This window comes from Sardina pilchardus, chromosome 7, assembly GCF_963854185.1.
Source record: "Sardina pilchardus chromosome 7, fSarPil1.1, whole genome shotgun sequence".
Classification (NCBI taxonomy): Eukaryota; Metazoa; Chordata; class Actinopteri; order Clupeiformes; family Clupeidae; genus Sardina; species Sardina pilchardus.
The window spans coordinates 5,905,637-5,917,158 of NC_085000.1; the positions used below are offsets into that span (position 1 = coordinate 5,905,637).

An 11,522-nucleotide genomic window follows, 5' to 3' on the forward strand; every position below is an offset into this window, starting at 1 on the left:
TTGCACGGACACGGGGCGACGGTGCATCCGAGGGGCGTACTCGTGCGGGACATCTGTCCTATGGGCTGTACCACTCTCTTCTGGGGGAGTGACTGTTTTCTTTCTCTACGTTGAAGAATGTGTAGTGTTATAGATATGTAATGAGTGAATATTTGTCAGATTAAGGCAACATTGGGAGTCTACCTCACGGCTTGCTCAGACTTGAAAAGACCTTTACTGAAGAACCTTAAATGTTTTGAGTAGGGAGGTTCCCCCTAAAACAGCCATCCTTCCTACGAAGTATTTGTAACAGACGCTACAAGACCTCTTTCACGGCAGCACACGACACTAGGGGGGAGCGTGTGGGCATTGAGAGGGGGCCAAGGAACAATAGAGTAGTGAAAAAAGTTAAACAAGAGGCGAGTGCCCGAGACAGCTGGTGAATAGTCCCTTCGGCCTGATGAATAGTGTCCACACAGGCTCCTTCACCAGTATTGTGTTGCTCATTTGCTTCAGGCCCAAAGTATTAATTTCAGTTTTGCCTCCGCAGAGCTCCCTTATGAGTAGGTCTCTGTCTGTGACTTGGATGGAATATGAATGTTTATCATAATGAGGATGTAAGACGGGGGGCAGTATGTCTCTAACACAGGGCTATGCTTAATGCCCTCCTACTCAAATATGCCCCAAAACACACACACACAAGTATGCAAACACACACACACACACACACACACACACACACACACACACACACACACACACACACACACACACACACACAGAGAGAGAGCAGCCACACCCCTGTTTGTCTGCTCAAGTCGGGGTTACTCACTTTTCAAAGAAGATGGGAGGCAGCTAGCGGGGGCTGTCAGAGCAGATGGTGAGCTTTCTTTCCACGGCGCGCTTCGGAATGAAAAGACTCAGCTAATTAAAGGCCTTCATTTCCATGAGAATGGGGAGAAGAGAGCTTTGGGGGTGTGTGGGGGGGTCCTTTGGTCCCTGGGGTTTAGGAGGGAGCCACCTGTGAATCTATCGGATGTTTCCAGATCCTCTGCGTCCACAGCCATCCGACACACACATGGAGATGGACATGTCATAAACTAACTCCTCCTAGTCAGTGTCCACAATACACATTGGCCTATCACATATGACTAGGTGACAACAGACATTCAGCGGGATGAATAAATGATTATCCTGTTTTTGTTCTGTCAGTTTATAAGGAATCGTTAAATGAAAAGTCATCCAGGCACAATGGCTGAATTTTTCATGATACTTCTCACTAAAAATGTTGAATATATTTGCTTGATAAAAAAAATACATCATTATGCAATGTCGAAGATCCCAACCTGTTGAATTTTCCGAAAGAAAGTGAGGTAAAAACGAAGGTTGGAAACATGATCAAAGGAGTTTATTTGTTAGTATGTCATTTTCCCCCTTTATAAGCATCAGTCTGACCATAGCAAGGGTCATCTGTGTGCTTGTGTGTAACTGTTCTGCCTCCTACAGCATTACATGGGTTTCTTACAAACCATAAAATAATTATAGTATCAATTATGAATACAAATGGTGTTTGAATTAGAACTGGTCAAACTTAAGACAATGACACAGGGATGGCCTGTTTTCAATTTTTTTTCTCTTGTAAGTAAAAAAAAAAAGATGAGATAGAAAATAATGCATTCACAGAATAATCACTCCAAACCACCCGGTTCAATATTCACTTCAGTTAGAGGTTTTTGCCTCTATGTATGAAGAAAATCAGCTTGGGTATTCAGCTCTATAATGTCAGTCCACTCATCATCAATGTGTTTTCAAACATTGTTGACACCACACTAACAACTTTTTTTCACTGGTCACAAAGGAAAGGACATTCCGGTCCGGACTCGCGTCCAGACTCCAGGCTGTGGAATGGTGTCTCAGGCACTTTCGTCGGACAGGCTAATGTGTCGTAGCTTCTCCTTCACGCGCACAAACTCGGGGATGTTCACCTGGCCTTCTCGCCTCCTCAGCTCCTCCTGTTCATACTGCAGCACGTGTACAACACAACACACACACATGGACACATTACTTTTACTGCAAGGAAATTTTGTTTCAGGATGGCTCAACCCCCCCCCCCTCCCACCACACACACACACACGCGCACATGCACGCACACGCACGCACGCACACGCACGCACACACGCGCGCACACACACACACACACACACACACACACACACATACACATACACCCACACACACTTTTTATGGGCACAGGTGTTGCCACACCCTTAGCTGTCTGGAATACTAAACTAACAGAGAAAGCTATAGCTTAGCAGAGACAAACTAATCAGAGCTATTTAGCTTCTGAGGGAAACAGTGGTTTAGTTGAGCCCAATCAACTGGGAAGCCATTTGAAAGAATTGTTTATTATAGCCTAAATGCTTTGGCTTCAAAAAATCACCTACTTCACCTCATTATGTTCGTAGCACATGTTTTACAATCATTGTGTGGAAAGGAGTAGAATTACCGATAAAGCAGAGAGAATATGTATGTGTAGTTTTTTTTTTCAGGGGGGGGGGGTACTCTTGCCTCACCTCCTGGAGCCTCAGCTGGCGTTTGCGGAGCTCCTGCTCCAGGTCAGAAGGCGGGCGGAGGGCCAACTCCTGCTCCCGGTCTTGGTCCAGCCGTCGCTGCTCCAGAACGCGCTTCAGCTCTGGCTTCTCCTCCAGGTGCAGGCCTCTAATTGGACACAAACAGGTCACATGACTACAATTTGACCAACTAATTTATATTGATATCTTCATCCCACCATATAGCATCTGAGTTATCTTGACGCCATTATACCTGTGATGGCATGCTTTTGGTGCAGTGACTCACTAGCACCCCCTGAGGTAAAAAGTATTATTGGAGGATGGGCCAGGGCCTTGGACATCTGGGTAGGACAGGGTATAGACATTATGACCGTAAATAAGCTAAACATGTGGTTGCTATTTCTTATAGATACATATACATATTACATATAGCACATTTTTAATGACACCGCAAGCTGCCATGGTGCATTCAGACTGTCTGTGCCAAAGGTAGATGTCAGACAGACAGACAGAGAGTCTACTTTCCCAAAATGGTACCAGGCCACATCCTGCAATGTTATAGTGCTCATTACCACCAATTGGGTGAACTACTCAATCATTATCCTTTCTATGAAGGTAAACATTTTCTCCAAACTACACAGAAGAGCAAGACCATCTTGACAAAGGACACTGTGAGAGACCTTCCATGAAATACTGTATGCTATGCTATATGTTCAACAAAATATTGTACATTAGACAAGAGCAATATTATCCTTATCCATTTGTGTAATCAGGTCAGGGAATTACTTTGCCTTTGTTATTTCACTGTGTATCTTCAAAATAGACTGTCTGCACACTTCAGTCCTTTATGCAAGTTTTAATTGACAGCCTAGCTTTTGGTCAAAACGATGATCCTCAGGGCATAGCTATGAGTGTTTGTCTGGCACCTTCTAATATGTGAGTGCTCCAAAATTATTTCAATATGTAAAATCAATGCTGATTTACATTTTGTATGAATTCTGGCTAGTCTATGTGACTCAACCATTCACCCATCCATCTGCTCCAGTTAGCCCCCTTCCCCCTCACCTCTTGTGGCTGAGGAGAAGCTCCCGGTGCAGGCCCTGGTGACTAGGCGTCTCTGGAGAAGTGGCGTTCAGCTTCCGGAATGTGGTGACCTCCTCACCATTCTCTGTCGCCGGGCGCAACACTGATTGACACACAAAGTTCTCTGTAAAGGTGCAAGAATGCAAGACAATGTCCCAAGTATCAGCAACACATGAAAATGCAATATGGTGTGATTTTTACTGATCAGTCAATCCCTGAAAAGGGCATTAGTAAGAAAAAAGTTTGTTTTATATACCTTTTTTGTGGTGACGAAAGCCAGGTCGCTGAAGATAGGAGGTTCAGTTATGGGACAAACAAAACAAAACATTTCCATCATTTTAAAGTCATAGTATTGTTTGTATTGTAAAGTCATGTCTTCTTTTGCATTTCACACTGCACTGCTATGTATACATGTTCACCTTGTGTTTGTCCTGCATGAACCAATCAACATTTTAAAATACCATCAGTACCAGTGTGGCACTTGTCCTTAATAGTACCAGTGCCACCAATCTAAGAGACGCCACTGGAGTCTTCCATGACCTCAGATGGATTTAGATTGCAGTTACCTAAGCGCTAAAAGAGGACGTGCCCGCTGGGCTCACAGGTAGGTGAAATTTATTCACCTGAGACTGGTGCATGGGACTGGTGCAGCGTTTAGGTTTGATCCACTCAGAATTTTGCTCAAAGTCTAAGCTTATACTCATCCCCCTTGGCTTAATTTCATCTCATCTTTAAATATCATCTTGAAAGATTATGGAGTGACTTCCATATGCAATATAACATCAAATAACATCAAATTAGGCCAAAGTGAATGTCACAAATGACTAAAGGTCAGTTTGAGGGCCATTAAAAGTGATCATACTCAAACTAACGAACATCTTTAACCATGGAAATATATGTATATAATCATGGTATATATTCTGATTTGGCTGACCCATTTGTTCAATTGGGTCAGCTGATTAACCAACTATTAGGCTATACAATGATTTGGCAACATTTCTTTAGGCATGAGGTTAATACAGGTGGCTATAAATCCCAATGCATTTCGTTTTTTCATTCTTCCTCATGATTAAAGTATGATCTGATTGGGCACTGCGGTTCATACGCAGGTGCGATTTTTTTCAAAATTACATAAAACATTGCCTTGAAGTTTGTACACAACGTGGCTAATACACAGGAAGTCACTGTTATAACAAAGTCAAACCAACCACAATCAAAAGCACGGCATAAACTAATGTCAACTCTAAACATTACAGTTGACACATAGAGTTCTGTTTTTCCGTATTTATTGCTGTGTGCTGCAATAAGGTGTTAGTGCTGACTCTCAACGATTAAAGATTAAAGTGTGGCTTGAGAGATAGCATGCATGACAACCTAACTTGACTCGTACATGGTGTGAAGTGGCATGATAGCTAATTAGTCGGCCATTGCTCAGGATCTCACCAGTGACCTCAGTTTACATCTGCAACAGTCATGCCACGCTGCCATGTCCGCCATGTCTGGCATGCCTGATCTGACGTGCCCATCTGAATGTAGGGATGGGCTGCTATCTATGGCACTTGGATCTCTCTGCTATCTCGGGCACTGGTAAGCCTCCAGAGGCTACCCTGCTTCTCTCTGTGCCCGTCCGCCTGACCGCCCGTCCGCCCAGCGGGGTGCTTATCTGGGAAATGAGGGATAAATAGTGGCTGATCCTCAGAGTGCCACACTTACAGTGGGAGCCAAGGGCCTGTTTGTGTGTGTGTGTGTGTGTGTGTGTGTGTGTGTGTGTGTGTGTGTGTGTGTGTGTGTGTGTGTGTGTGTGTGTGTGTGTGTGTGTCTGCGTGCGTGTGTGTGAGTGTGTGTGTGTGTGTGTGTGTGTGTGTTTGTGTGTGAGTGTGCGTGTGTGAGTGTGTGTGTGTTTGTTTGTTTTCCTACCAGATCTGCCACAGCATAATTGTCATCTATCTTATTTCATTTCTTGGATGAAACGTGTGCAAAGCATTATACAGTCTACGTACGGCCACATTTGGAATATCACTTTTGCTTTTGGAAGGGATACGATTGCTATCACCTGAGGCTCAGAGACTTTAGAAAGTGTGTGATGATAATACTATGAAGCACATACACAGATGGTTTGTGATGATCTATTTGACCTCCAGTCAGACAGAGTCAACATAACAAGGCATTAAGTGATTAGTCTGATGTTTGCCATCTTACTGGACTCTATAGGTGTTTCTGTACTTAACAGAAAACATACACTGATAAAACATATTTTTGTTCAAGTTTAAAGTCTTCTAGAATTTCATTAATTCAAAAAGGAGCAATAATATCCCTTTGCTGTAAAAAAAAAAAAAAAAAATGTTGCTGTACAACAAATAGGACCATTACGGGATATGAGCAAATATAGCATGGGTAATATTCACTATTACATCATTATCATCACCACCCTATAGATTACCGTGACTTTTCATCAGGTTTACAACCGCGGCACAGATTATGTTGTAGTCTGCCCATGTTTTCAGTGCTGTGGTCTTTAGCCGCTTCCAGTCACTGGAGGTCATACTATCACAATCCTCACTTTCTCGTGTTCTCTCGACAGTTTGCCGCTCATCTCATACTGACTTCACTGAGTTTTTGTGCTGATGTAAAGTATAAAAATGAGACTCACCTCAACCGTGATAGCTGCCTGTCTCTTTGCTGCGCCCAGGTCCAGCATCGTGCACTTGACGGTGAGCGTCCAGACGTCAGTGTGGCTAGTATTCGGCACTATCAACACTGGTAGTAGACAGCCTCCGCTCAATCTCATTACACTATTCAAGATTAACCAGTAGCACAGTCCTGAGTCCACTGAACACAAGATTAGCTAATTGCCGTCGACACCCGTGCTCCTTTTAACCAAAGATAACTCGGGGGGCCTCCCACCCTTCTCCCTGCCAGATTTTCTGTCTCACCCATTTGAGCTGCTAATGCTTCACAGTTCACACACAAGGACACAAATCTCATGACATGAAATTGAACAGAAAACATAGTCCACTGTCGTCAGCCCAGGCTATTTATCACTTTGAGGGCCTGAGGAAGCTTTAGTGAAGTGAGTGAACCTGAATTCGCAGTTATTCAGCACTCTACTATTGTGACTTAATTTTAATCTGTGTCAAATGAAGTGGGATTAAAAATGACTAATGTTTTACTTTTATGGGATAATACCCCCCCCCCCCCCACACACACACACACACACACACACTGGTACACAGTGAAAAGTGAGGTAGCTCACCTCTCTTTTACATCCCTCAGAAAAGAGTGGGACAAAACCATGTGGCTATATTGCCATTTTGTAGTTTGATGTCCAAAATACTGAATGATATTTGTAATGTTTTTCCATGCTGATTGCTGAGGTGCAAGACAAAATTCTGTGTAAACAGGCTTTAAAATGTATCTTATCTTCTTATCGAATTATATCTTATCTTATTTCTGCAGTAAGTGCAGTAGGCCTAGTTGAATGCATTTTTTCCCTGTACATATGAACTGCTAAGGACTTCTTCAAACTACTTTGACACAAATCTGCTGTGATTTTTGCTAGGGTTGCCATGGATGAAGCTTTTGGAACCTTCTTCTTTCACCCTTTATCTTTTATGCTTTCACCCTACAGCTGTGTGTGTGTGTGTGTGTGTGTGTGTGTGTGTGTGTGTGTGTGTGTGTGTGTGTGTGTGTGTGTGTGTGTGTGTGTGTGTGTGTGTGTGTGTGTGTGTGTGTGTGTGTGTGTGTGTGAGCATGTGCGGGTGTAGAGGACAGTATAATAAAGTATAGGCTACCTCTGTCTTCAGTAATCTAGCCTGCCCAAATTCACAGTATGCTACTAGGAACACTATCCCACATGGCATGGCTACGGTAATTGTTGGGGGAGACATCTTTCTCGAATACTTGAATGTTTTTCCTCATAAACATCTGAGTACAATGGCACCGGCCCTTGGCACATCCCCGTAGTGTCCTCCCCACCAATAGGGGCGCGCTCACATTTCAATGGATCTCTCAGCAATCTGACGTCACCAAATCATATAAATACCCCGCAACCCGGCAGTGCTTCTTTGAATGAACGTTTGTGTGGAGTGTTTGGTGCGTGTTGTGTGAGTGAATGTGTTTGAATGTATGTGGAGAGATGTGTGTTTGATTGTCTGTGTTGTTCGTATAATTCTTAAAAATCTACACCGTGATCTTATTTGATCCAATCGGAATTCTGCCCTGGTCCGATTTGGAAATGATAAAATCCGATATGCGAGCCAGCTTGGCGGTGTGCATGAGGCATCTCACAAACTTTGGGGCATACACAATTGAGATTGTGGTTTGAAGTGATGAATTGATCAGATATACTAGTTCGGAAGAGGCTTTGGGTTCCAACCCCCTGTTTTCTCCCGGACAATGAGTATAGAGGCGATTCTGATCCTACCACAACATGCTGCCACTGAGAGAAACCTCGGAGATTTTCCGGCTCTTGCTTCGCTTAGCTATCTATGCTAACGTTACCTTGAATTAACTAGGCTACGTCATTGTAACTGGGAAGAGTTTCTTGGTTGTTTCTACTATATAGTTATTATATTATGCAGGACTGTTGGTACGCGCGGCTAAAGTAGGACTTGATTTAACGGTGCGTTTTATATATTTGCATGATTTATTTATTTTCCATGGGCATTGTAACAGTTAGTCGCGTATCATTAGCCATGCTTGGAGCCATTAAGTTGAGTAGAATCCTCCGTCGTGTTTCCTCGAGTAGCCACGATTGGTAGAGGCGTTGTGATGGGATTCTGTAGGGGCAAACAATGGTCGCATGAAATCACCCCTCCCTCTCAGTAGTTAGTATTCAAGACTCTCAACCTATTTGATACAGTCTATCCTCTCAACTAGCCCCAAATTCTGCTACGTCCTAGCCTATTTACCACTCATGTACGTTCCAAATGTGCTGAAGTGAGAACTTCAGAGGTTACAGACCCTGTTAAACTCCTTTACCCTTTTATTTTTACATTTCATTGATCAACTCTTTTAGTGTTCCATCTACCAGGATGGGTGGAAATTAGCATTTTTGTCACAGCCTGCACAATACATATGTTTGTGGGTGTGTGTGTGGGTGTGTGTGTGTGTGTGTGCGTGTGCACTGTCCTGATTCAAATAATTACAATTACACATTGCAATTCAGGTTAACTGATTAGGCAGGCATGCATCGTGTAAAGAATGTTAGGCTACCGATGATAAGCCTTTGACAATGTAGGCTTTCTAAATTGTGTACTTTGAGTTAGAAAAAAGGCACATTTGCCCACAGCCTTAAACACATGTCACACAATTCAGTAAGTATAATGACAAACCTGCTTAAGTGTTAAACTTCTTAATGGCAGCGCCCTATACAGTGGTGGACTCTACTTGAGTAAATGTAGGCTAATCAAGTTCTGTACTTAAGTCGCTTTTTCATGTATCTGTGCTTTACTTGAGTATTTCAATTTTGTTAAACTTTTTACTTTTACTACAAAGCGTAATGCTAATCGGTGAAGTGTCCCTTTAAGTACATTTGAAGGCAAGTACTTTTGTACTTCCACTTAAGTGGAAATGTAAAAGGAGGACTTCTACTTTTACTGGAGTAACATTTATCTGTGTGTATCTCTACTTTCACTCAAGTACAGGATTTGAGTACTTCGTCCACCACTGGCCCTACATGGCTTAATTCAGCTAGAAAAACAAAGGCAAAAGGCCTTTCTTTCAGGAGGTTTAACAAGAGACACTGAGTAGGCACAACACTCAAAGAATCCTCCATAGAAATGCGTGGGACTAGTTGGTAACATCAATATGGAAGTTGTCTATTACATATATCCTGCCCCTTTCCGCAATATAAATAATGCTTACATATGCCTCCCCCTTCACCTGAATAGGAAAATAGTTGTCTGCTAACTGCCCAAAGTGCGGTACCTGACAGCCGCGTCGGGGATCTTGCCTATAGGCACTTTGGTATAACGCTTACTATGAGTTATCTTACCCAAGCGGGTCACTAATCCATGTACTTGAAACCCCTTCATGGTAGCCTACTTCAGGAGACAACCATAACCCACCTATGGTTCCCTGGATGCTGTAGATAGAAGCTTTCTGTGGGTTGACCCAGAGCCGAATCTCCCTCTTCTCAAGCCCACACTGGGGTGCCTCAGCTTTCTGCCTGTTTTTCAGTATCCTCCTTAAATGGTGACAAGCTTACATCATTATGTGGTTTTGAGTGTAGTTTGGTAGTGTTTAATATTCTTAGATACTTTGTTATTTAGAAAAATGGCAAAGGAGAGATTTGTTAGAATATGGAGAGAATTTGAGGAAATCTTGTAATGACATATCTGTTCCTCTCTCCTTTGCTTCAGTGCAAAAGATTGTGTTAATAAGAATCATGACTTGAGGTGAAAAGAAGAGGCAATTTGAAAAAAAAATGAGCATGCATTTGTGAGTGGGCCTGCATAGGGTTAATCTGGTAAATGGATGTTCCAAGCACAGACAAAGTCTACATACACTCACCCATGATCATCAGAAGAGGTTTCTCGCTGAAAAAGAGTTTCATTCTTGTTGCATAGGAATTCTTGATGGTGGTCATAAGTGGACTTGAGATGAAAGTCGAGACTGTCTCTTGGAGCCTTTTATGGGAAGTTTGACTGGGATTATTAATGTATTTTTGCTTCAGTAGCCTATGTTCCGTAACCCAATAAACTCAGTCACGGATTATTATTATGTTACTCAAAGGTTAATATGCCTCACCTCTTGATCATAGTAACACACGTTTCGCCTTACACTGGCCAGAGTGGCTGTGTCATTGAGACGACTCCAGGGGCTCTCATTCTGCGCGATGTGGATCGGCGTTTCAAATGGGTGTTTCTAAGATACAGTTAGAAAAATAATATTACTGTGGCTATAGGCTACGATAGACGTTCTGGGGTAGCGTGGTTAATCAACGGTGAACTGATATGCTACAATCTTGGACTCCCAAATTGCTCAATGACGCTTTCGGGAAGAGCAGTCCCTCAGCTAAGAGCTATTGCGAAACGGCCTACCTGGCATTCCTTAGTCCCGGTGAAAGTATGATCATTTTCATGTCTAGGGAAAGGGTATGGGTTACATTTCCGTGCCATTTTCGGCGTACCAAATTATGTAGGCTCAACAAATGAGCCAGTAGGCTAAGTGAAGAAATGGTTTCTAAAATCGATAGTCCGACGATTAGAATTTGGTGGTCACCATGTTTTCGTGTCAACTCCGTTGCTTGGAGACGTTGTGTGACTGCACAAACCAAGTTTAGGGTCACAATATGTTGCGCACTTCCGACCAATTTGTTGCGTTCTTGTTTTAGCTAGGCTACCTGTAGATTTGGCTGGCCAAGTTGAAAGACTGACTCGAAGTTGTAAAAACAAATAAATACATAAATAAAACATGCAGCTGGTTAATGCATGTATTTAAAACAAATACACGTTTGCATCAGCAGAACCTTGTCCATTTAAGCTTGGGTCTTTCAAGAGGGGTAAAGGCATATCTGTTCAACACGCACTTCGTTTATTTAGCGCTCTTATGAGTTATTATGATGTAGCCTAGGCCTATCATAGTATTGTTTATTTTCATTAGGCCTTTGTTTGAATTGTCCTTGTTGTTTATCATTGCTATTCTCCTTAAAGTAGCCTTACCATGCCATGACTGTTCACTGACGTGAATTATTGTTTAGTCTCTTTTATTTTAAAAAATGTATTGAACTGTCATTGTTGTTTATTATTGCTTTTCTTAATGTAGTCTGACCAACCTTTTACATTTAATTAGGCCTATTGTATTTTTTATATTAGCCTATTATTTTTATGCTTCGAACAAAAGCGCGTCTGCCAAATCCCAAAACAACCATAACTAGACCTGTTTAAT

At 42.5% G+C, this 11,522-nt stretch overlaps 2 protein-coding genes and 1 non-coding gene across 3 annotated transcripts; 1 reads left to right on the plus strand and 2 right to left on the minus strand.

The window, feature by feature from the left end:
• Nucleotides 1-1,415: 1,415 nt before the first annotated feature.
• Nucleotides 1,416-6,330, minus strand: zgc:195245 (uncharacterized protein LOC565483 homolog). Its single transcript, XM_062542108.1, has 5 exons — nucleotides 6,283-6,330; nucleotides 3,889-3,916; nucleotides 3,615-3,756; nucleotides 2,553-2,697; nucleotides 1,416-2,000 (listed from the first exon to the last, which is right to left on the minus strand). Exons 1-5 carry the CDS (start codon nucleotides 6,328-6,330, stop codon nucleotides 1,893-1,895), a joined length of 471 nt encoding a protein of 156 aa, XP_062398092.1. The 3' UTR covers nucleotides 1,416-1,892.
• A 1,344-nt stretch (nucleotides 6,331-7,674) lies between these two features.
• LOC134088320 (small Cajal body-specific RNA 2) lies at nucleotides 7,675-8,054 on the plus strand. Its single transcript, XR_009939957.1, has one exon. It is a non-coding gene; the product is annotated as a small Cajal body-specific RNA 2 (non-coding RNA).
• A 204-nt stretch (nucleotides 8,055-8,258) lies between these two features.
• On the minus strand, nucleotides 8,259-10,901 carry cfap276 (cilia and flagella associated protein 276). The gene is made up of 5 exons (XM_062542109.1): nucleotides 10,676-10,901; nucleotides 10,383-10,499; nucleotides 10,146-10,261; nucleotides 9,701-9,819; nucleotides 8,259-8,410 (listed from the first exon to the last, which is right to left on the minus strand). Exons 1-5 carry the CDS (start codon nucleotides 10,751-10,753, stop codon nucleotides 8,340-8,342), a joined length of 501 nt encoding a protein of 166 aa, XP_062398093.1. The 5' UTR covers nucleotides 10,754-10,901; the 3' UTR covers nucleotides 8,259-8,339.
• Between the last annotated feature and the right edge of the window lie 621 nt (nucleotides 10,902-11,522).